A 23,581-nucleotide genomic window follows, 5' to 3' on the forward strand; every position below is an offset into this window, starting at 1 on the left:
TACTTCAGAAGTTTTTGTGTACATTTGTTAGATTTCCTTCTTCATTAAGGATTCTGTCTTGCTAGCCCACGCTTAAAGTCACAGCAATATTTTGTAGGTAGCAATGTCTTTACAACCCAAACCCATTAGAATTAGTGGTACTTTAGCTGAAAGAAAAAATGGATAGCTAATTGTTTCTGTGCTGCTTATAAATTTCACAGCTGCTATGAAATTCAAATAGAGACCTGCATTGCCTTTATAGGCATCTCTGCCCCCCAGTAAAAACAAAAAGGCTTTACTTCAGGTTTTGAATTGCCTTCTTTTAATGCTTTAAACAATAGAGCCATTTCTTCATTTAATTAAAACAGTAAAAGTTGTGCCACAACCATACAGATTGACAGAGGACTGTAATTGATTTGGCTCATTTCTTCTTTTTTTTTATCACGATTAACAATAAAATGCAGTCCATTTTGCTGGAGAAGTAACAGAAAAAAGCAATGAAAAAGAAAGATAAATGGCAGTATTATTGCTTACATTAATTAGGAGAGTATGTTGAATATTACTCGTGCTGGAAAAAGTCTGCAATTGGGATTTTAGTGTCGTGGGAGTTTCGGTCGGAGTTTTCTCTGAGTAAGGACCGCAGGCGTTTGTATGTCAAGAAAACTATAAACCCACTTGATTTTAATAACAGATCTTTGTGCAGTGGAACATGCCACTGATGTTTAAGTGTGTCTCAGGTAAAGCGTTCCTTAATGGAGTGTGATGGAACACCTTCTCTTTAAATATAGGCTTACCTGTTTTTTATGGGCTGTTTTAAAATCCCATATTTAGGTGGGAAGAAAGCACTGATTTTGATCCTACCTCCAAATTAAATTTTCAAAGTTTTGTTAGCAGTTGTATATAAAAACTGAAAAGGGGGGAGGACACATCCACAAACCAACTGACTCTTTTTTTAAATGGGGTTTTTGCACTTTTACAATAGTTTTGTTCCTTTGCAATGCTTACTTTCATGCAAAACAGTATTTACTCTGGTTCCTCACATTGATAATGTAAATTGAAACCAGTGCTAAATAATCCACCATGGTAGGGGGGTTTTGTGGTATCTGTTGATGATTGACATTCTTTGTCTCTCCGTACCTATTCTCAGTGGAGGAATTACTAGCTCAGACATTGATCTTTGCCATTGACAGGATGGACTGTGTTGCAGTTGCATGTAATAAGAGATGTTTTCTGCTCTAATTTCTAAACTGACTTAGTTTTACACTTCTTAGAATCAAATCATATGCATTAACCAGTGTTGGCATTATACTTTTGGAATCGCCATTCATTTTCAGATGTGAGAGCTGTCTAGAAAACATCGGATTTTGGCCAGTTCAGTAGCAATAGTCTGAGATGAGCAGGTAAATCAGTTCACTGCATTACGAGTTGCACTGGTCCACGTAACTGAAGTTGAACTCTTTTCTGTCTCTGTCCGTACAGGCAAAATTTCTTTACCGATACTTCAGACCTTATGTGCATAACAGTTAAGCTGTTTGTTAGCTTGTTTTTTGGTTTTTTTTAATGCTGTTAAATACATGTGTGATAGAAACTTTTATTTTCAATTTCCCTTTAAAGGAAGCATTTAGAGCCTTTCTTATGCATATGCTGCCAAAGGAGGATTTTCATTAGATGAATTCTGCCCTCTGTTTCTTAAATAAGATTGAAGAGCTTCTCTGGCTGTTAAGTATAGTATCCAACACTTGAAATCCCAGTCTGTTCCCTGTGACAACTGCGTGGAGTTTTGACAAGGTACAGTGGTACAGTGTACTCCCTGGCTTAAGAAATGTAGAGGGTGCCTTTATATTTAGTACAGGGGAAGTTCAGGTTGGATATAAGAAAGAAATTCTTCCCTGTGAGGGTGGTGAGGCACTGGAACAGGTTGCCCAAAGAAGTGGTAAATGCCCCATTCCTGGCAGTGTTCAAGGCCAGGCTGGACGGGGCTTGGAGCAACCTGCTCTAGTGGAAGGTGTCCCTGCCCATGGCAGGGGTTGGAACTGGATGAGTTTAAGCTCCTTTCCAGCCCAAATCATTCTATGATTAAAACACATTCCTCCTCAGAGTAGAAGCAATAAAATGTGACAAATAAAAACCAAGCATATGAAGATCTACCTTACGCTATCTTGCATATTTACATAAGTAGGAGGAGAATTTCCCCATATTTGAATTAGCTGATTTTAAAAATGAAGCCCATGTAGAGGATTTTTAACTGTATTTTAATGCTGTTTTGTGGAAATGGCTTTGAGCAAAAAGTGGACCACACCATTCTGGATGTAGGGAAAATACCAGTCAAAATCACAGAACTCTGGCTCTGAATTTATTTGAATTTCAGAAAGGTTTTAATGTAGAATTTGCGTAATCTTTGGTTTGTAGAAGTTGTACTAAAATTCACTCTTGAATGTGAAAAGGACTGGACAAAGATAAGATTCTCAATTTAATTTTGGAAGTATATTCTCATTTTTGCTTTTTGCTCATCATCTTAATTTAAAGGTCCAGTTGTATTTAAAACTCTGCTGGGTTGATGTATTTAGGATATCTGACAAAGTTTCCTATTAATCTGTTGAAGTTCCTATTGAACTTGCTTAACTGTAAGTTCACCTAGTTTCAAGAAATATGTAAGTACCATCCCTAAGAGAACAGCAGACTTCACACAAACTTGGCACGAAGCAGAGAAGTTTAGTCCACTTCCACGCATCGTGGATGGTTTGAAAAGAAGATCACTGAGCAATATAAAAGGAAAGGCACAAGCTGGAGAGAATAATAAAGAGGTATCAATCCACCATACCACACCATCTCTGACACAAGGGCATGACAAGTGGAAAATAACTTAACTCTGTAAAACGGGGAAAAGGCAGTAAAAAATGAATTGTGTTACAGTTTGTAAAACCTGCCTCAATTCAAGAAACAAATGCTCCTGAGCATTGCCAAGGTGTATGATGTTCACATAAATCTCCCATGTCAGCGAATGGGAAACATGTAAAACCTTAGGAAACAGTATCAGAAAATAGCAGCTTTGTTAAGACCATTGAGATATATCCCTGATTAAAAAAGGTCCCATCTCCAGTCCCAAAGGCCTTCCTCATAGGGTCCATCCTCAGTACCATCTGTTTTGATTTTACTCCAATAAATGATATGGCTGACTATTCCCAGAAAACATAATGACACGTCCTAAAACGCACAATTTTGCTGGATATAAGCATACTTACAGGTGTGTTCTTCAATGGCCAGTTCCTTTCTTTTCTGCAGGTTAACTAGGTTAAGGCTTCAAGGAAAAACGTTTGAATCAGTTGCCTTTTAAATGCCAGCAAGATCTTACTCCTGTTATGTCGTTATAGTAATGCAGTAAGCAGTGCTCTCTTGTTCAGAACTCTCTGCATGTTTTTGTGCCATTCTTCTGCATATATCCAGCACAGATTAAAATTAGTAAAAAAACCCCAAGCCTTGAAATCTAAAAATGGATCCACATTTGACCTCAGGATTAAAGTACCTTCTGGAACAAAGAAAGCACATTGCAGAGGGAGGTTCTGATCCAAAGAGAAAGTTGTAAGGTCGAAGAGAGGGAAAAGAGGAAGAGGAAGAAACAGGCTGGATTTTCTTAAGGTCCCAAGTATAAATTTGGTTTTCATGGGAGTAAGCTGGAGGTGCAGGGATAGGCAAAATCTAAATGCTGAAAACTGAACCACACAGAGACTTCATCCGCCAGGAGCTCTCAAGACCTTTACTTCTTTGTGCTCAGTTTCCTGCATTTGTATTGAAGGATTACCTATGTAAGGCAGGATAAATGAAAGAGGAAGGAATTTCATCTCTTAGCTTTTATTAATCATTAAGCAATGCAGTGTAGTTTATTTGAGTTACACTGTGATGTCCCAAGCACATGCAGCCTTTGGTGAGCATTCTCTCAAGAGTTCCTGCTGGGAAAAGAGAAGCGGACTTGCTGCAGCACATTATGTATGGATCATGTCATCTCCTTTTCCTTTAAGCCTATGTCTGCTTTCCTGATCACAGAAGTGACAGCAATTACGTTTTTCATGGGGAACTCACAGGATCCAGGGAACTTACCTATATTGAAGAACAATGTAAGTGCCCTTTGTGTATCCAGTTAAGAAGTTGAAACTTAAATATCTGTTTCTTTTGTGCTTTCTTTGATCAGATCAAGAATAATTGATTAGTAATAAAACCAAATTCTGTGTATCTTTCCTTTAGATATATAGCTTCATTTAGATATAGATTCCTTTAGATACATAATTTCATAATCTGACTAAAGAAGTCTTAAAACTAAATTATGATTATGCTAAGAGCATTTCTCATACTCTTGGCAATAGTATAAATATTTGTAATGTGTTTTGTTTCCGCTTTGCATTAATATTTTAATCTGTGATTGTCCTCTCTTGACCTAAGAATTTTCATGTCTTTAATATCATAGCAAATGTATAGAAATGTTTAAAGTAAAATCTTATGTGAAATAGGCTGTATACTTTATATAGACAGGAGAAGTATATAAAAAAGGCTAACAGTGATCTTAAAATTGCAAAATAATGTTAGGAAAACTTCTGTTGAAATTATTTCTTCTGAAGGCAAAAGAATAGAATCCTTATTAATCCCAAATTATTACTGTTTCAATCAAACCAAAGGGGGGGGAACCCCGAGGTAAAAGAATACCCTGTTGAAATATTGCAGAGGAAACATATATAGTAGTAGGTGAAAGGGCACTACAATTTTCATGGAAGGGGACATTGGAAAAGGTGCTTCGTAGTATATCCAAGGCTCTTTCTACTAGAAATTTTAAGTTTCTGATAAAGATTAAATAGAATTCGATTATTACTGAGTTTTCTGGTGAGCTGGTATGGTAAGTGTTTTCTCATACTGAGAGTATGATTATGCAAAGAGACTTGGATGCTGCAGTGGCTGTCACACAGTTTTGGGTTGACTTGTATGTGCACTTCATGGTTAAGCTGCTCAAAACCTGTCCTTTTTGAGAGGATTATTCACACGGGTTTGTTTTGTGGGTGCTAGTTATAAATATCCTGAAATATTTCTCTAAAGGTTTCTGTTTGTGGGTTTGTTTCATTAGGTTATTTTGTACATAACCTGTCATCTTTTTACCCAGTTAATTCTGCTCTTGGTCTGCTTTTGTTTTGTGTTCTTATAATGCCTTAACGTCGTTTGAACTGGATGTCACAGTCCATAGGGTGAATTCCAGTTAGAAATGTATAGTTTTGTGTGTAGAAGGAAAAAGGGTAAGTCAAATGTATGTGTTTTAATGGGGGGAAGAGAACTTTGGGGAAGAAATAGAAAGCAAGACTTTGAAGGCAACACAGTATTGAGAAAGAATACGAAGTCCATGAAAGTAAATTTTTTGCTCTTCCTGCCTTTAGAAGTAACTCTGGAGAAATGTACAGACCTCAGTAGAATTGTGCTAGATTTGCAATGCATTGACTGAGGAGACCTTGGTCTCCTGTTTGCTAATATTCTTTTTATGGCCTCCAATTTAAATAGACTGTGCTTGTCAGGAATTATTGACTTAAAACTAAATATTAAAAAAAAAAAATAAAAATACTGCAGCTATTAAAAGTTCTATATGAAAATAATTTCTGGAGATGAGGAAATTTTATGCTTTATTTCCTCTTTTAAATAATGTTTATGTAATTATGCTGCCCAATTACTTGTACTAACATACCCCTGTACACTTTGTGCAATTCTTCTTCATAGCAGTTGCCATTACAATTTAAACAAAACCATTCTCCTCAGACAAACATCTTCTATATAAGGGTATTTTTAACAGGGAGGAGTTGTTTCTTGTGGAAAAGAATAATTCACATGGCAACAATTGTTGACCTTTTTTCTCTTTCTTTTTGTTTTGTTCATTTAGTCTGGCTAAAATTACATACATATTCATGTATTTTAATAAGAACAAAGCATTACTCTTGGATATTTTCCATAAATTTGTTCTCATAGGCAATTTGATAGACATCTACTATAACTGTAATGGGGGAAGTTTGCAGTAAATCAGTCTGCCTGGTTTAGAAAACCAGAATTTATTAACCCATTTCCCAAAGGCCCAGCGTTACCTATGAGATTAGAAGAAAATTGCCACTGTTTTCTGTTTTAGAGCAGGGGTATTTTATAATCAGGGTATATTGTCTAATTGTTCAGAAATTTATTGTCTTTTATTAAAGTGAAATCAATTTACCTTGTGGTATTAATTGTGCGTAACGTTATAGACAGTCAAAAATTCTGGAAACCACTGAGCACATTGCAGTTATGTTTTCCAGCTGGGATTTTCTGCATTAACTCTGATCCACTAGTGCTAGTGCTAACTACAAAAGAGTAGTCGATGTGCAGGCTAACTGTTGTGCTTTTGTATGGATAGCTTCTAGCAGTAGTATCAGTAAAGTGGTATGACTAATAAACCTTCCCTTAATTGCTCAAGTGTTACCTTGGGATGAGATGCTGAGGCTACAAACAGGGTAACCTGTCACTCCAGCATGCGAAGCAGTATGCCAGGTTATGAGGCTAGCAGGATATATGAGTTAATGTATAAATCAGGTACACTCTGAGCATGAATGAAGTGTTAAATATGTTTAGGAGAATACTTAAAATTCAAAATGAAGAGTTAGTTTTTTCATTGATATCCAACAGAACTTTACCTGTACCTGTTAATTCTTTGTCTTTCATTTTCTTTCTTATTGCTTTACCGAGATGAAACACAGAATAAATATATACACTTATTATAGGAACTGTAAAAATTTAACCTGGCATTATTTTCAGGCTTTAGCCAGCAAACTGGATATTATCTTAGGATTTTTATAAATACGTATATACAGGAATATTTCAGTTCTTTTGGTGTGAATGGAAAAGAAGTGAACATTAGAAGATTCAAAAAATAGTATGCATTTTTTATCTTCCGACGTGTTCTCAGTGCTCTGGAAAATGTTGGGGCAAATGTTTGTACCCTCTGATACTTTGTGTAAAATACAAACATCTATTTCTTCAGAAGAGTTCTGTGGATGGGATTGTATGCCTTGGTAAAGGCCAGTTATAAAATCCCTGCCTGGCAAGGTCATTTTGAGTGGATGACTCTCAAGTTCAAAATCAGATGATTTTTAATCAAACACACACTGTTTACTACATTTTGATTTTATGCACTGGTTTAGTTTGTGACTTGAACACTTCTGGTATGTATAAGAATGTATGTGCAGGCACAAATACATTTGCACAATGACAAGCTACGTTAGGTCTTAGAAATACCCTCTTACAATACCCTCATTTCCCTCTGCTTTCAGAAACTTTGCAGACAGATTCTGAATTCTGAACTAAAAATTAGTTTGCTGTATTTAGCCTCTGAGTAAACATGTGAAATTCATTTTAAGGACACATCAGCTATATTCTTTAATACTGGGGGGGTGGTGGGAGCAGAAGAAAGTTTCAGGCTAATTGTAGCACATTATAGGTGAAAATATTCTGTACTAATGTTTTTGCAGGACTTCCTGAAGCTGTTACTGTCATGACCAGAAATTACAGAACATCATTTGTGAAGGGTTTTCTGTTGATTACTGAATACAATTTTGTGAATAAATTATCAGGGTTTTTTACAAACTATACTCTTAAACTCTTCACTAGATACTCTACTACCCTACTTTTTTTGATGAAGAGAGAAATACTTTCTTCAAGAGCTTTTTTTTTCCAGTGTTCATTAAGCTGCACCCATTGGAATGTTTTTACCTGCCACCTCCAGAAACCACAATATATGCAGAGATCTTATCTCCCTTCTTTGTTTTCACCATTCAACACAATGCTACAGGGTAACGTTAATAGGAAGCAGTTCCATCGCATTGATACTTTACATTATTTTCTTGATTTTACTATGCTGTGTCTTGATTTGATGCCCATCTACCAGTTAATTTTCAAGTTTTAGTTTTTCTGTTGCACAATCATCACTTTAACCCACTGCAAACAGTGAAACCAAAAACCTTTAATTCATTCTTCTGCATTAATGTTGAGATTTTCAGGCAGGAGCAGTACTGCACAGGAGGATGCTGTGATGTGATGTGGTATGTCAGTACCTTCCAGTCTGAACTTACTAACCTAGATCACTGTTTTTTTCCTACTGATGTAGCAGATAAATATTCCCTTTTTTAAAATAAGCAACTGCTCAGAGAAGTGAGAAAGGGAGTAGAAACCAGGACTTTCATATTCCTCATAGCTATAAAATGTGGCCATCTGTACTATGAACTCGTATAAGCCACTGTTGAACTTTACTCTTGTAGCAGGTAGAATTTTAAGAAACAGAAAGTTGTAGTGCGTGGACAGGAAGAGCAAAGTACAGAAAAGCCACATCATTTGCTAAAGACATCTGAAACTAGTGAATCACTTTTTTTATCTCGAAGTTGGAATTATCCTGTAATTGTACTGCAAGAGTACTGCAAATGAAACCCTGTTGTGGAACTCCTATTTAATCCTGACAAAAATTCACAAGCAAAATAACAATACAGAAGACAAAATGCTCACATTTTGGCTGAAAAGTAAAGCAAAAATATAGGAATGCCTATAACATTTTCCAAGCCCATATTTTCATAGGAAGTTGATGTAGGCATCACCAAAAAATTGGGTTTAAAAGTAGCCTCTTTTTTAGCATCAGGTTGGCACGAACTTATTAAATTACTTTAGATATTCTGGTTTTCAGTACACTATTTTGTATAGCTAAATCTGATGAAGTATACTGAGACTATAAATTACAGTAAGGTACAATACTAATAATGTGTTAGCCCTAACCAGAGGCTGAGGCATAGTGTTTCTTAGGCTGTTTTCCCATTATGCCACTTGGTCTAGATTTTGCAGTGCCATGAAAGAAGAGCATGCAGAAGAAAGAGAGAATAACTTCAGAAACGTGCTGTTCCTTTTGAGGAACCTCGAAGGATGGTGTGAAATTGATGAGGTCCACAAATCATTTTATTCTTTAAAAGTATTAAAAAATCAGGGGAGAATTGCATAGTGCTTCACCAACAAAAGTGTGGTTAATACGCAGTACATAAATATGAGAAAGGTTGCAGGGATAGTTAGAATTGTTATGGGTGTACTAAGAGAAAAGGCAAAGTGTTTCCATGAATAAGCTTTGGAGAAGTCCAGACTTCTGTGAGAACAGATATTTTTGCAGTAAGGCCACGTTAGACTTGACTGGCAATATAAACCCACCTTAGCTGGAAAGATAAGTCTCTTTTACTTTGGGAGATGAGTGCAATTTGGAAGCTAAATTTTGCTCACCTTACTCTTGTACAGTTCAGAACAGAGTGGCTACTCCTTGGAAGTACTCAGAGGAAGATGAGAAAGATTTTGTCCCAAAAGAAAGAAAAAAGGAAAAATAAAAGAGGGAAAGAAAAGGATAATAAAACAGAAAAAGAAAGAAAAATAACCAAACCAAACAACAAAACCGAACCAAAACAACTTAGGGAACATGCTTGCTAGGGTAAGCAACTTAGTATTTCAGTCAATTTTACATCTGTTTTAAAGCTCTAGTGTAATGAGAGCAATCCTTTAGTTTTCTCTGGTTCTATTCCAGCAAAATGAAATCACTTCCTCTAAATAGAAACCCTAATTCTACAAAAGCTATTTCTTGGTCCCTTTAGGACCAATAGGATTTTATCTGTTTCAACTCACACTATTAAGAACTTTCCTGTGACTTCTGGATCTCAGATTAATTCCAGAATCCCACATCATCCAAGTCACTAACTGAAATATTAGGAAACTGCACATTATTGTATCTGAAAAGGGTATTGAGATCTTGATTCATGCTGCTGGTACTTCACAGTCTGATTATTATAATGCATTTCATTTCGATCTTCCCATCTCTCTTGAGAGTCGCCAGCAAATGGTCCAGAACTTCAGTTAGACTTCTTTTCTATTAGAGTTGTCACTAGCATAGCTCTTGAATTCTTTATAAGCTCTGGTGATGTGATCTAGAATACAGGCCTGCTTTTGACCTTCAGGCATTGGTACGGCCTTGTTCAAACTTACTTTTTGACCTTTCTGTCTCCTGGCATTCCAAGCCTTCTCCTTGGATCGTCAGCCAAGCTGACCTTCCCAGTCTGCACTTGTCACCTTAAAGTAATGGTTACAAGTGTATTGATGCAGTAATGACTTCACAGCCCAGCAAGCTCCACTTCATTAAACTGGTTGTAATTTGAACTCTGAAACAAGATAGCATCTTGTGTAACTGTATTTAAATAAATTAAGGTAAGAACTGTGGTGTTTAGTTAGCGAAAGGTTGCCTTTATTTGTTCTTACACCTTGAAAGCAAATATTTTTCTCTTACACCTTGTATAGCAAATAATTCACTTAAAATACAGCATATACTGTCATATTGTTACGATATAAAAGCACATTGACATAAAATTAGCAACAGTGTTTTCTATGTTATTCATAAAGCTTTTGCAGTATTTTACACTGCCTCCTAGTTATTAGGATATTGATAATGCAGGTGATATGGAGAGAAGTATTATATGATGGTAACCGTTCCATTTCAGAAACATCAGGGCTTTATGTATTCACAGTCTTCATTCTGCATTACTTTTCCTTCAGAGTTTACAAATATGCACATTTTGCTGCAACATAGGCTTTTCCTCGCTTTATAAGTTCTTATGTGGGGTATGAAAGGTATTCTTTTGCAATATTCAAGAGCTAATAATGGGTATTGCATGTTTAATGCAACAGAGTTAGCTGTCTTGGTTTTATTTATTTATTTATTTATTTTCTTTCTGCACATTCACCTCTTGTTGAACAGAAATAAAAGGTTCAAGGCTTGTCAGCATCAGTTTATAGATAGCTGTTTAAAAATAATGAGATATTGGGTATTGTAAGGCTCAGGGCTGTCTTGCCAGACTCATTTATTTCTGTTTCACCTTTTGTCAGAATTGCAGACAGAAGACATTCAATTAAAACTTGTCACCTGTTGCCTGTGACCTAATTTGTATTTGTGAGTGTCACAGATTAGGATACTGAGCTTCATAGGGAACCATTAAAAAATGTAAAGCAATGGTAGTACTCTTAAACGTTTCATGCTGCATATTCTCCATGTGAACATCTTTGTTTATGGACCATTCTTCAAGGGAAATCACTTGGGCTAAGAAATAATAGAATTTATTTATTTACACGAAATCTCATTTGCATGGGAAAACTAAGTGGATTTTATGCATGTTCTTTTATGTTTTTATGCATAAATGACAGTGCACAAAAATTCAGCATGTAGATGATTAGTTCATGCAAAGTTAATGTTCCTTTCAAGAGAGGTTGAGTACTGAGCTGTGTAACACATCAGTTCTTTTGTCAAAGTGAAAGAAGCCCCCAACCTTTGGACTTTAACCAAAGAGATTTTTATTTTCTATTCCTGTGCCAAAATCTGCCCTTCTTATCCCCTCTTCCCAGGACAAAAATGGATTTTCTAAAGTGTTGCTTACGTTTGGTTGACTAGAAACATTTTTAATGATTAAACGTTTGCAAAACCTGAAATGAAACATTGGATTGAAACACTTGTTACGCAACAGCAATATTTTTGATTTTTCAACCTGAAAAAGAATCACTAAATACTTTAATTGGCCCAATACCTTTTCTTTTTTTAATAATAAACTGTTTGTTGTGAATCTTTGTTAAATTAAACAACTTACTCATAGTCAAAAAGCAAGGTAGATATTAAAGTAATAAACATTGTTTTGCCTTTCAATCTATTATATGGGTCAGTTCAGGATCTAAATTGTTTCATAGGCATCTCTTGAGGACAGCCAATTTACCCCATATTGACAAATACTTTTTGGTACTAACTACATGTAAAGTAAGAGGATGATTTTTAGACTTCCTTACTACACTAAATAATGTGTTTAGTAGTGCAGATAACTATCAGAAGACAAAACACTAAAGCCTTCCCCTGCTAATTGTTAATTCAGGTGTAGATCTGGAAAGCTTTAGTGTAAGTCATAGCTTTTATCTTCTTTGATGACTTAGGACTCTGTTTTCAAAATATTACCTGCCTAACGGACACATATTTTACATCTCTAGCTGAATTTTTACTTGCGTATGGGATTATCCATATACTTTGTAAACTGATTTCAGAAGCTCTCTGGCATCTTTATAATTCAGCACATAAAACGAAGATGCAGATCCAGAAGCAAAAATAGCTCATATTATCTTTTTTCTTCATGCCGTGTTACTTCCTGCTTGTTTCTACTATATTGAGAGAGGTCTTTTGTGGTTTAAATAAGAAGGATTTTTTCCGCTATGAATCTTTCAGGCTGTAGGATTAATGCACTGGCCTCACGCTTCGCTAATCCCAAACTACAAAGACTACTGAATTGTCTGAAGAGTAACTAGATGACCATGCATTCTTAAATCTAAATACATTGTATCTCCGTTCATGGTGGAAAAATCAACTCATTTTCCTGTTCTACGTGAATAAAAGCAAACCCAGGGTTAATAATATTTACCCAAGCTTACTCAGTAATCTTACAAATAAGCACAGTATGTTCAAATGAACTGGATCACTCTATCAAGATACTGTCCTAAAAAATTACACCAAAACAGCAGTGTAGAAGATACCTGCTTGCCATAAATCTCTCATGTAGGGAAGCAGAACTTGAAATTTCTTTAGGAAGTCAAAATTGTGTGTTTGGTGTACTGGAAGGTACAGAAGGAGCTTTGATTTATTCAGATATTAGTTCATATTTCAGTGAATTAGATTTATTTTTTCTAAAACAAAAAGCTCTCCCTAATTATAGGGAGTAAGCAATTTCTTACAGGCAGTTCTGGTGTTGGTAGGTCTAGATTTGAAGGATAAGGCTAATGCCTTCCAAGTTAGCCTGAGGATTTCCGGCAGATATAGAGCTCCATGGGAAGGATAAGAATGTTTGTGGAACAAGTGGATAAATGAACAGTAGAGACTTGTAGCCAGGGTAAGTAGGAGGGGATGAGAAAGACGAGAGGTAGATTGTAAAGGAGTAATTAGTATACTTTGGATGTGGCTTGGATCAGTATGGAAAATGAGATGGCATGGTTGAATAGGATTATCACACTGAGGTGAGGGCCTGAATTGCAAAAAGAGTAGTATGTTGGGGTAAGGGCAATCTTTTTGATTATATAGCACTGGCAATAGTGGGTACCTGTCCCACATGAAGGCTTCAAGGCAATGTGAAGAAAAGACTACAGAATGAGAATAGTTAATTGGTGAGAGAGGAACAGATGAGGAAATACAGAGAAAATGGAGAGTTCAGTTTGCTTAAGTTTGTTCAGGTTGCAGTACCTGGTGGGTAGCTCATTTTGTACATCAGTGCTAGTCTTCAGTTATTTCTGTGCAAGACTGTCTTGGCACTTCCACTTTACAGTAAGTGCCCAATATAATTTTGTTGTGTGTCATAGAAATCATGCAAAGCATATCATAGACATAGCATATAGAAGCATATCATAGACGTAGCATATAGAAGCATATCAAAGAAATCGTGCAAAGATTGTGTGAGGAGCCAGGAGGTAAACCTTTTTTGTAGAAGCTTGTGTAGTGACTGTATGACCATTCTTTTTTGCTTAAGGTCAGCCGGAGCAATTCTTACGTTGTATTAGTATGTGTAAATGCTTTCTTTTAAAAATGTGGCTATTCCATTGATTTACATAGTTTCCATGTCTCTGTGTATTACAGTTCTAGTCTAATCCTTATCTTCCAAGCTTTGTAAATCGTACCACAGTGTGTGACTACCCATCACTCCTGAACAGATGAGTTCATGTGCTTGTCCTAAGATGTAAAATGAACATGTTGCACTTTACTGTTGAAAGTAGCTGGTATCATAACTGGTAACAAGCCTGCTCTGTCCATTTGTCCCCTGTGGTCATCCCTGTTTTTCTCATTAGGGCTTTTGGGTTTGTTTTTATGTTGAAGAATTTAAAAATTAAACTGAGCATTGGGGAATGTGTAGAATCAACTTACTTGTCTTCAGTGGAGCTTTGTTCAGTGACATTAATGGCTGTTTTGGCCCTAAACAACTGTAATGATAATAAGTACAGTGCAATTGATTTGGAGATGTGACATGAGTTTGTATAGGTGAAGTGGATATCTTTCTTTTCACTTTATGGTTGAGGACTGATGGGGTGAATGAACTGAGATGCTGCAGACTCTGGCAAGCCACATGCACAACAGATCCAAAGCACAGACCTACTTAACTTCTCCTTGTACACTAGCTAGATGCCACAATGTCCTCCTCAGTCATCTGAGTATGTGTTGACTATGTGTTGAATTATAGTAATTACCTCTCTGATCAAGATGTTGAACTCCTCCTGCCCCAAATGAAGATCTTTGTGGACAAAATTGTTTTTCTTTCTTCCGTTTGTTTTTCTAACAAAGAAAGCATCAGCTATTACTGCGTTGAGAGCAGATAAATGCATCTCTATGTCGGGGATTCTCTCATACAAGCTGTAGGAGTTACAGGGGAAAACGCATGCATATACACAGGAACCTCAGGATTTCATTTTGCTACCTGCCAAACTCCAAAGTTTTTATGGAATGTCAGATGGGTATACTTTCTTAAGTGGTGTCTTGCATTGTGTTTACTCCTGTAAAGCCTCTTGGGAAGTAAAATACCAATTAGAGTGTGATAAATCATCACAAATTGATTCTCAACTAGCTATTTTGCAATAGTACTAGGAGTGAGGAAAGCTTAGGAGCTAAACCAATGGTAACCTCTGTATCAGTTTTATTGAAAGGGTTATACACCTGTAATTTACAGTCTATTGGTATTAACGTTGTCAAAGAATGCTTTCACCTTAGAATTTGAATTATGTTATAGATTTAGGTAATTTTAAAATGCAGTACTGTTACTCCCCAGTTCTTTCTAATTATCATGTTTTCATTTAGAAAGAAAAGTAGGTATATTTACAGGTATGGCTGTGTATAATAGGTGAGTTCATGGATGATGTATAATTGTGCTATTGTAACATTTCTCTGTGTTTCCTTCCATTTGACTATGAGAATGCTTGAATGTGTATCTCGGCAAATGCAAAGGAGGTAGAAAAAATATTCATCTTGGTAGATTTATATTATTTTAATTTAAGCTTCGGTTCCATTACTTTTTGATTAAACATACTTCTGTCTGGTGCTATCCATCTTTTATCACTATGAAATCTGCTCCCAAGCAGAAAGAAGGATGGCATCTGAATTATGCAGAAATAATTTTCCGTCTATTTTTCGTCAAATGCTGGGCAGTCTTTTTCATCATCCCACCAACATTACATGTGGCTTCTTCTGACCCTCTGCCTATTTCTGAATATTCAACTGTCAAACCTTGGTCTTTGCGGTTTGTTTTTATGGTGGTGTATTGTCCTGGATGTCATGTGCTTCAAGTGTAGCTCAAACTCCCAATTCAAGGATGAAGAACACTCAGTTATCATTAGTTCTGAAAAGCTTTGGGCTATCAGTTTTTAAAGTGGTCTTGTTGTTCCTGCATTTCTAAGTATAATTTTAAAAACAAACAAAAAAATAACCGTGCTTTGTTGATGGATTGCCATAAATTGTCTCAAATAGCTTAGACCATAAATCAGTCACAAGTTTGGTAGTAATATAGGTAAATACCATAAACAAAATGTCATTTATAATTATACACTGACCTGTTTGGGTATGCAGTTGGTTGGTTTTATTGTTTATATAGTGTGGTTCACAGTATAATTGGCAATGTCCAATGAGAAATGTACTTATTGAATCATAGAATCAAGCAGGTTGGAACAGACCTTTAAGATCATCAAGTCCAACCATTCCTGAGCACTGCCAAGGCCACCACTAACCCATGGCACTGAGGCCTCGGCTACACGGGGTGTGAGCACTTGCAGGGACGGTGACTCCAGCACTGCCCTGGGCAGCCTGTTCCAATGCCTGAGCACCCTCTGGGGAAGGAATTGTTCCTCATCTCCATCTAAACCTGCCCTGGTGCAGCTTGAGGCTGTTTCCTCTTGTCCTGTCACTTGTTACTTGGGAGAAGAGACCGACCCCCACCTCACTACAACCTCCTTTCAGGTAGTTGCAGAGAGTGATAAGGTCCCCCCTGAGCCTTATCTTCTCCAGACTAAACACCCCCAAACTGAGTTTGAGGGAGTGAAGTCTTCTGCATTGAAATGAATGAAATTTCACTATTAAATAGAGGATCGGATCTGTAAACTGCTGTCTTCCTTGGGTCAGCTAGCGAGTGTTCTGGTGTCTTAGTTTCATGCCAGCTTGGAGAGTAGGAAAAGAATTAAGAAAGGCAAGAAATATAAAAGAAGAAGAAACCAAACCAACAAGAGTTTGGCATTGGGTTTCTGGCTAGTTGGCAAAACGGCTTTTCTTCACCAAAACCCAGCCCATCCTCTTGGTTTCTGAGGATGAAAGAGGACTGACAGATGTTGCCTGGTAACTAGACTGTTGTGCCAGCACAGGTTCATAGGCAGCACTTAAACTCTGTGCTGTATTCTTCTTGCTGTGCACATAAACCTTAACTTCTTTGGTGGTGGCTTCTCTGCTATCCAGAAGCCAGTTGTGGAGGTATTTCCTGTGAGAGGAGAGATTAGGGAGATGGGAAGTAGTAGAGTAGGGCACAATAATGGCAATAGAAAAGATAGAGGGAGGAGAGCTAAAATAGACAATGAAAAACAAAGACAAAGTGAGCTGCACTTCATTGCATTGCTCAGAGGAATCATTGATATTTAATGTGTCCTTGCGTTCTTGTCTAGTTAAATCCATGTCATCAGAGACAAATTTTGTACCTGGTATTTATTACTTGTCCTGTTGCCCTGCATATGTGCCAGGTTTTTCAACTTCAGTGTTATGTTACTACTTGGTTATACTGACATTTGTCCTGGTTGTCTGGAAATCTGCCTGGGTGACTCAGAAGGAAATAAAAATACTTCATTGTTTTATAGGACCTACCATGTTCTCCCCCCCTCCTTTTCTCATTTTGTCCATGAGAGCAGCTATAGCTTGTTTCAGGAGGGTAAACTCCTATCTATCTGTACAAAACAGGTAGCAGAATGCTTTATTGAAGCAATGAACAATACAGAGGTACAACACAAATGTCATTTCATCATTGATGACATCTAAATGCACAGCCATGCAATTTCTTTCAAACCTTCATGAACCATTTTGGGGCTTTAAGCCATGTATATGTTCTTATTTTAGTAAGAATAATGCTCTGGCCATGTTAATCCATGTTAATTAAAAGCATTGGTTTTGACGGTCTAAAATGTATACAGAGCTCATTGTTTCTAAAGTTCTCATTCTCTGTACTTCTCTTCTTCACAGTGTTAGCCTTATATACCCATGGTGTTTATTATCTGCTTCTGGCAAAGACAACTTAAGATCAGACCCTTTCAAGTGGAAACCAAATTTGATAACTGTTTTAATAATATGTAAAAATGAACAAATGGTTTTAAATGAACAGGAAATTATGTTGTATACTTAGTCTTGCATGTGTGAAAATCTAAGCAGCTTGCAAATGCTTTTAGTGCTGCTTTCCTTTGCTTTCTAAAAGTAATCTTTTGAAATAAGCATGCATTTTAAATAAATATTGGAAGTCAAGAGATACAAGAGTGTTACCTGACAGGCATCCTCATAGTATTTTTAATTACATGTTTGCTTATTTTTTCCCAACATAGGTGTCCGCCTAGACAGAGTACGTGGAGGTCGCCAGAAGTACAAGCGCAGAATAGATGCAGAGAATAGCCCATACCTGAACCCTCAGCTAGTTCAGCCAGCAAAAAAGCCATGTGAGTACACCAGATACACAGAATTTCTCTTTGACTACAAGCTATCGACTCCCAGCCCTGTTTGCTAAGCTCCTTCTGACAGGGATGAGGATTTGGTCAGGATATTACCATGAACACTATATCCATTTAGCTGTTAACATAATTCTGTTTTAAATATGCTCATCTTTCTCAAGTGGAGTTGAACAAAGAATAGTTTTACAAGTGGAAGTGTATAAAAGCATGGTTTATGCAGTGCAAATTTTACATTTACAGGTTATCTTTATTTTCAGTGGTACATAAAACAGTTCATACTGTCATCATTAGTTCATTGAAGCTTCTAGTTTCAGATTTCACAAGAATGTGATTTTTGTAGTTTTCACTAACTAAATGAGTTTGCTCAACCTCCCAATGAAAATACATTAAGAGCCTCATTAATTTATACCTTTAGATTAATACACTACCTAGCATTAGATTAAAACAGCAATATGCCACACTAATAACAAGCATAGATTGGTAGTTTGGGCTCTAGTACCCTCATGGATTTTTTTGCTTTGTTTTGTTATGTTTTAATAATGTCCTTGATTGTATCTCACCAGGCTGAAATTAAGAGAGAGAGAGATGATCATCTCATTGCTAAAATACAAGTTCCATCCTCTTTGCGATTAACTAAAAATAGTTAGGGGTTTTGCTTTGCAGCTTATATAAACTCAAGCAGCGACTGTACTAATTCCATGAAGTAAATTTAATAGCATTATAGCTGTAGTGCAAGAGGCTACTGTATTACCCTGCAAAGGCACACACACTGTATCAAGTGTTAAAAACTCTTCCAAATCCAAGTGAGAATATATACATCCCGTTGCTCCTGCTGAGAAGCTTCATTTGATCCTAAAATAGAGAAACAAGCCAGAGAAGTAAGGAGGGTGAACTCCTCCTTGTGTCCCATTTGCCTCTGCCCCTGTGCCTCTGACAACACACATGTCAGTTTTAGGCTCTTGAAAATACTTGGCTGTATGGAAAATGGAATCTGTTTCTGTTCATGTTGGTAACGGTTGGACTTCATGATCTTAAAGGTCTTTTCCAACCTAGTTGATTCTATGACTCTATGTTCCCCAGTAGGGGACAGTGCTGTGTACGATACGTTTGAGCATATGGGGATCTGGAGAGCAAATAAACAGTCTTTGAACTGTAAGTGAAAGGGCATTTTAGCTGTGTCAAAGAAAAAACAGCCAGTTTTACATAAAATTAAGGCTTAAGTGAACATATGGCATAGTTTCCTTTTGCCTTTCCAAAAAACATTATGCTGATTATATTCCTTCAATTGTCCAATCTGGCATCTTCTACTCAGCCTCCATAAGCTGTCCCACTGTTCTGTAAATACAATCTAGGGCTGCACTAAGCAGATTTTGCACATTATAATAAAAACTTTCTGATAATACAATAAAATTTAATAAACTCTAATGCTTAATTTCATTAGAGGTTTAGTTTTCCTGGGTGCACAGATTGTCAGTTTTTCATTTACTTGATATTGTCATTGAGTAGAAATGTTGATAGCTTGGCATTCCAACAAAGCCAAGACCAAACAGGCAAAAAGAAAAAGAGAATAAATCCAACCCCAAAACCTCAACCCATTTAATATGAACAGAGGTTAATGCAGTTGTACTGAAACACAAGAATCTCTGTGTAAACCCAAGATTACTGCAAAGTAGTGCATTACATTGCTTTTAAGACGATAACTACACCAATTTCTGTAAGCTCCGTTTGTCTGAGATAACTAACCTCTTTATAAATCATTACTCATTATCTCCCCTTTCCTTAGCTCATCCAATGGCAAACATTTTTGTAGCAAACATTTTTGTAACAAACATTTACAAAAATGAGTTTCAAATCATTACTCATTATCTCCCCTTTCCTTAGCTCGTCCAATTGCAAACATTTTTGTAGCAAACATTTTTGTAACAAACATTTACAAAAACGAGTTTCAGATCCTTGCCAGATGAGTGTCAAGACTTGAAACAGTTGAAGCGATTTGGTGTGCAAGTAGCCTGGGAGATTTTCTGGACCCTGGCAGATAGTTTGTGTATAACAAGGCACAGGAGTGAAAATTGGGTTCTATTGATTCTAATTAGGAAAACGTTAAATAAGATTTACCTAGAAACAGTGCTCATGGCCATTGAATTTCCTGAGTGATGGAGCTTTCTGAGTGCATTCAGAATGTTCCTATGGTCTATAGTAACGCATGCTCCAACACATGTAGCTTTTTCCACCTATAGGGAAAAAACAGGGGTTTAGAGGATCTCTCCTACACCCACTTCTGGTGTCTACTGTATTTTCCAGCTTCACCATGGAATCTAATGGCCTGTCTATAGCTCAAGTTGATTGCAAAAATAAAAAGAATTTGAGCTTTTGCAAATCCTGAGTCAAAATATACAATATTCCTGAATCATCTACAAAAAGCCATTGGGGAGGAACCTAATAAAAACAGGAAAGAGGCTTTTTGGCCATTTCCTTTGTTTGCAGGAAAAACCCCCAGAACTTGGGCCTGTGAATGCTTCTTCATTCATTTATCACTGGTTATAAACCCACAAAGTTTAAATCCTCAGCTACATATGTTTTGATGTTAAGAAACTCTCATTTATTTATCCTACCTTTCAATTCTGGAATTTTGAAGAACCAGTGTTATCTTTTCTCACTTGAAAAGATTGTTTTCTGTATGAAATTAAACAGGATAGGAAAAGACCGTTTAAAAAAATAAGTTTTGTGCAAAGGCTGTTTGCCAATATAAGTTAAAACTACCATCTGTCATCTTTAAGTACGAATAGAATTCCTAATTAATCAGTTCAATAATCAGTAGAATATTGAGATCAAGAATTAATCAGTTGGCATAGTTCCTATAGTTCATATAAAGCATGAATATATCCCCTTTTAATAAAACATGCCTGATGTGATGGTTTCTAGTCAGCTCTTGCACTTATTTTATGAAGGGGTAACATATATCACAACTTCTGACACACACATTTGGAATAAGACAACACTTGTAGAGATACTAGATCAGGACTGAGGAGTCTGTTTCACAAAAGAGCAGTAAAGTATCAGAAATCTGAATCAAGTCAGTATTATATGGAAATCTGTCATGGGCTGGTAGGGAGCCTCTCTGACACCAGGGCAAGTCACATCCCAGTCAGCTTCCATTGCAGCTCCGCCACAGGAGGACTGTGTGGTCCATCCTGTGGCTTACATGCAAGAGGGGAAAATGATCTAATTCTGATAGCTTTCTCTGCAGTCAGAAAATACTTTGCACCTTCTCTCAGTGGAATCCCATTTGTATCAAGCTCCATAACTCTCTATCCTAACAAAGAGAACAGATCTGTGTAAATTCACGAAAGGGTGCCATTTGGCCTTTAAATTCTGGTGGTGCATTTGGGGTCACAAGATGTACCTACCCTGAAAAGTAAAATGTAAGTATATTGGGGAGTATTGGAATGTATCCTGTATTAGGAGGCTTAAGGAATTAGACCTTTTCTTGTTTTTTAGTTCTGCCTTCTCAGAGTAACAAATCAGGCTTCTATATAGAGATATTTCCATTGTGCCTCCACGTGGCATTAATGCTCATTTTATGTTTATCCTACTTGTAGACTATAGAATAGCAACACTGTATTGTAAACCTTCCAGGCTCTTCTACTCCTTTTTTTTTTTTTTAATCTTCACTTTTCCTTTTAATTTAATTGATTATTCCAAATAGATTTCACAAGTCACCTGAATGAAAATACGAATATTAAACACATGAATGAGAATGCTATATAGATAAAAATAACCAGTGTGTGACTATGATGAAGTATCATTCTTTGCACAAAAACAGTTTTCTGAGGTAGTGTCTGCATGTATTGATAGTTTCCTTAGTTTTACACTCTTTGTTCTCATGGATTTTAATAGCTTTTCCTGGCTAAAAATGAGATGAGATCATTAGCCTATTTTTGTACTTAAAGAAGCTAATTTTATACATGATTCTAAATTCAAATGTTGCACTGAAAAGCAAATATAAGACAACCCAGCATTTCTCACATCATAGGCCCAGAGGAGTACAGATGAATTCCTAACATTTCAATGGGGAGGATACCCACAATAGAAGGTGTATGGGATAATGAGCACTGAGAAAGTCTTGAGACCATTGCAACAGTTTAACAGTGACATCTAAAATAAAGAACTGGAATTGCTGACAGAAGTTAAAGATTTCAGTGACTAATTGCTTATGGCTCGAGAAATACACCTGCCTTTGGGAGTGAGGGTTTGCACGTAATTAGAGGAGGGCAGAACTTTTCTATTAACACAATCCAAAATACATTATAATGCATGAATGTTTTTCTACAAAATTATTAATTTCTACAAAATAATTAATATTAGAAGGCGATCATGTATTTCTACATTCCATTGCATTTATTATCTTAAGGAGATACATGTCTAGCTTGATAAAAACCATTAGTGTATCAGACTTATTTGTGCTGTGACGCTTGTAGAAGACGGTGAAGTTACAGTACAGTTTAATTAGGTCCAGTATCTTAAGACAAATTCGTGTGCACTTTGAAATATGAGCCATCTGTTTGAAAAGTAGAATGATGCTACTGGTAATCTTGTACTGTTCTGGACCATTTTTGCAGATAACAAGATTGTCTCCCATTTGCTGGTGGCTGAACCAGAGAAGATCTATGCTATGCCTGACCCCACTGTTCCAGACAGTGACATCAAAGCACTTACCACTCTTTGTGACCTGGCAGACAGAGAACTGGTGGTGATCATTGGATGGGCTAAGCATATTCCAGGTATGAAAAGTATTTATTGCAAATAGATGACATACAGAAATCATCGTGTGGGTTATTCTGTTCTGGTAAAAATTACATTTTGTTCTCTCACTACAATGCATGACGTTTTCTTAAGGCTCCAGATGATTCACATAGGATGTTGGTTACATGGTAATATATTTTACCTTAAAAGTAGTATTGTTGCTGTGAGTATTGCTATGTTAAAAAGTTTTACATGCTGCTTAGTGAATGGATTTTTTTCATGTATTACTTTTATTAAGATAAACTCACCTTCCTCTCCAGAGCATTAGCCTGAATTAGTATGAAGGGTAGTGTAAGTCCTTTCCTCTCTACTAATCTGATTCAGCGGTAGTTGTATCTGAGTCTGGTTCCTCTATTACATAAATGCAGCACTGTCTAATGCAGACCACAGGAGGTTCAAAAATTGACTTACATGTTGGCATGGCACAGAGCAATTGTTCTTTTCACTGAATGAACTGACTCATACCAGCAATTCAGTAAAAAGAACTGAATTGTACCAAAAGGCATCTTACAGCTTAGTAGTTCCTTGGTCTGCATGAAATGGGCTGTGATCTACATCACATAAATGTGTCGATATTCTAAGAGCTGATTGGTACCCCTGATAGCAAGAAAAGTGGGGGTCATCAAAAGCAGCTTCTCAGAAGATGAGTGATTTCTTCAGGTAAGATTTCAGGTATGTTCTATTTCTCCCCAGTACTAAGGTGTTCTTGCGCTGTGAGCTAGCAGACAAACTTACAGAGTGTCTCCAGGGTTCTCAGTTTGTCACCTTTCACAAGTGGTAAAGTCACACAAAAAAGGTTGGCTTTTTTTCTTGTTTCTTAAGATATTTTTCTACTCTAGCAGAGGAGTGAGCAAGTTTGGTGTGTTTTCATCAGCTTGCTAGTTTTATAATTTTGCTAGTGGAGCCTTATTGAGCATGAGAACAGATAACCTTTAATTCCTCTGAGTAATCCATCATCCTCATTTTAAATGTGTTTTGGGGATACTAGAATAGT

The 23,581-nt window shown here is 36.6% G+C and overlaps 1 protein-coding gene across 7 annotated transcripts in view; it reads left to right on the forward strand.

Annotated features, from left to right (window-relative positions):
• The window catches only part of ESRRG (estrogen related receptor gamma), a 380,477-nt gene that overhangs the window by 309,363 nt on the left and 47,533 nt on the right, over positions 1-23,581 (forward strand). For all 7 annotated transcript variants that reach the window (XM_030500071.1, XM_030500070.1, XM_030500073.1 and 4 more), the window contains 2 exons: positions 17,662-17,772; positions 22,404-22,565. In XM_030500071.1, coding sequence (XP_030355931.1) covers positions 17,662-17,772; positions 22,404-22,565 — 273 coding nt within the window. The remainder of the gene's footprint in view (positions 1-17,661; positions 17,773-22,403; positions 22,566-23,581) is intronic.

Source organism: Strigops habroptila, chromosome 10, assembly GCF_004027225.2.
Source record: "Strigops habroptila isolate Jane chromosome 10, bStrHab1.2.pri, whole genome shotgun sequence".
In the NCBI taxonomy this organism is placed as follows: Eukaryota; Metazoa; Chordata; class Aves; order Psittaciformes; family Psittacidae; genus Strigops; species Strigops habroptila.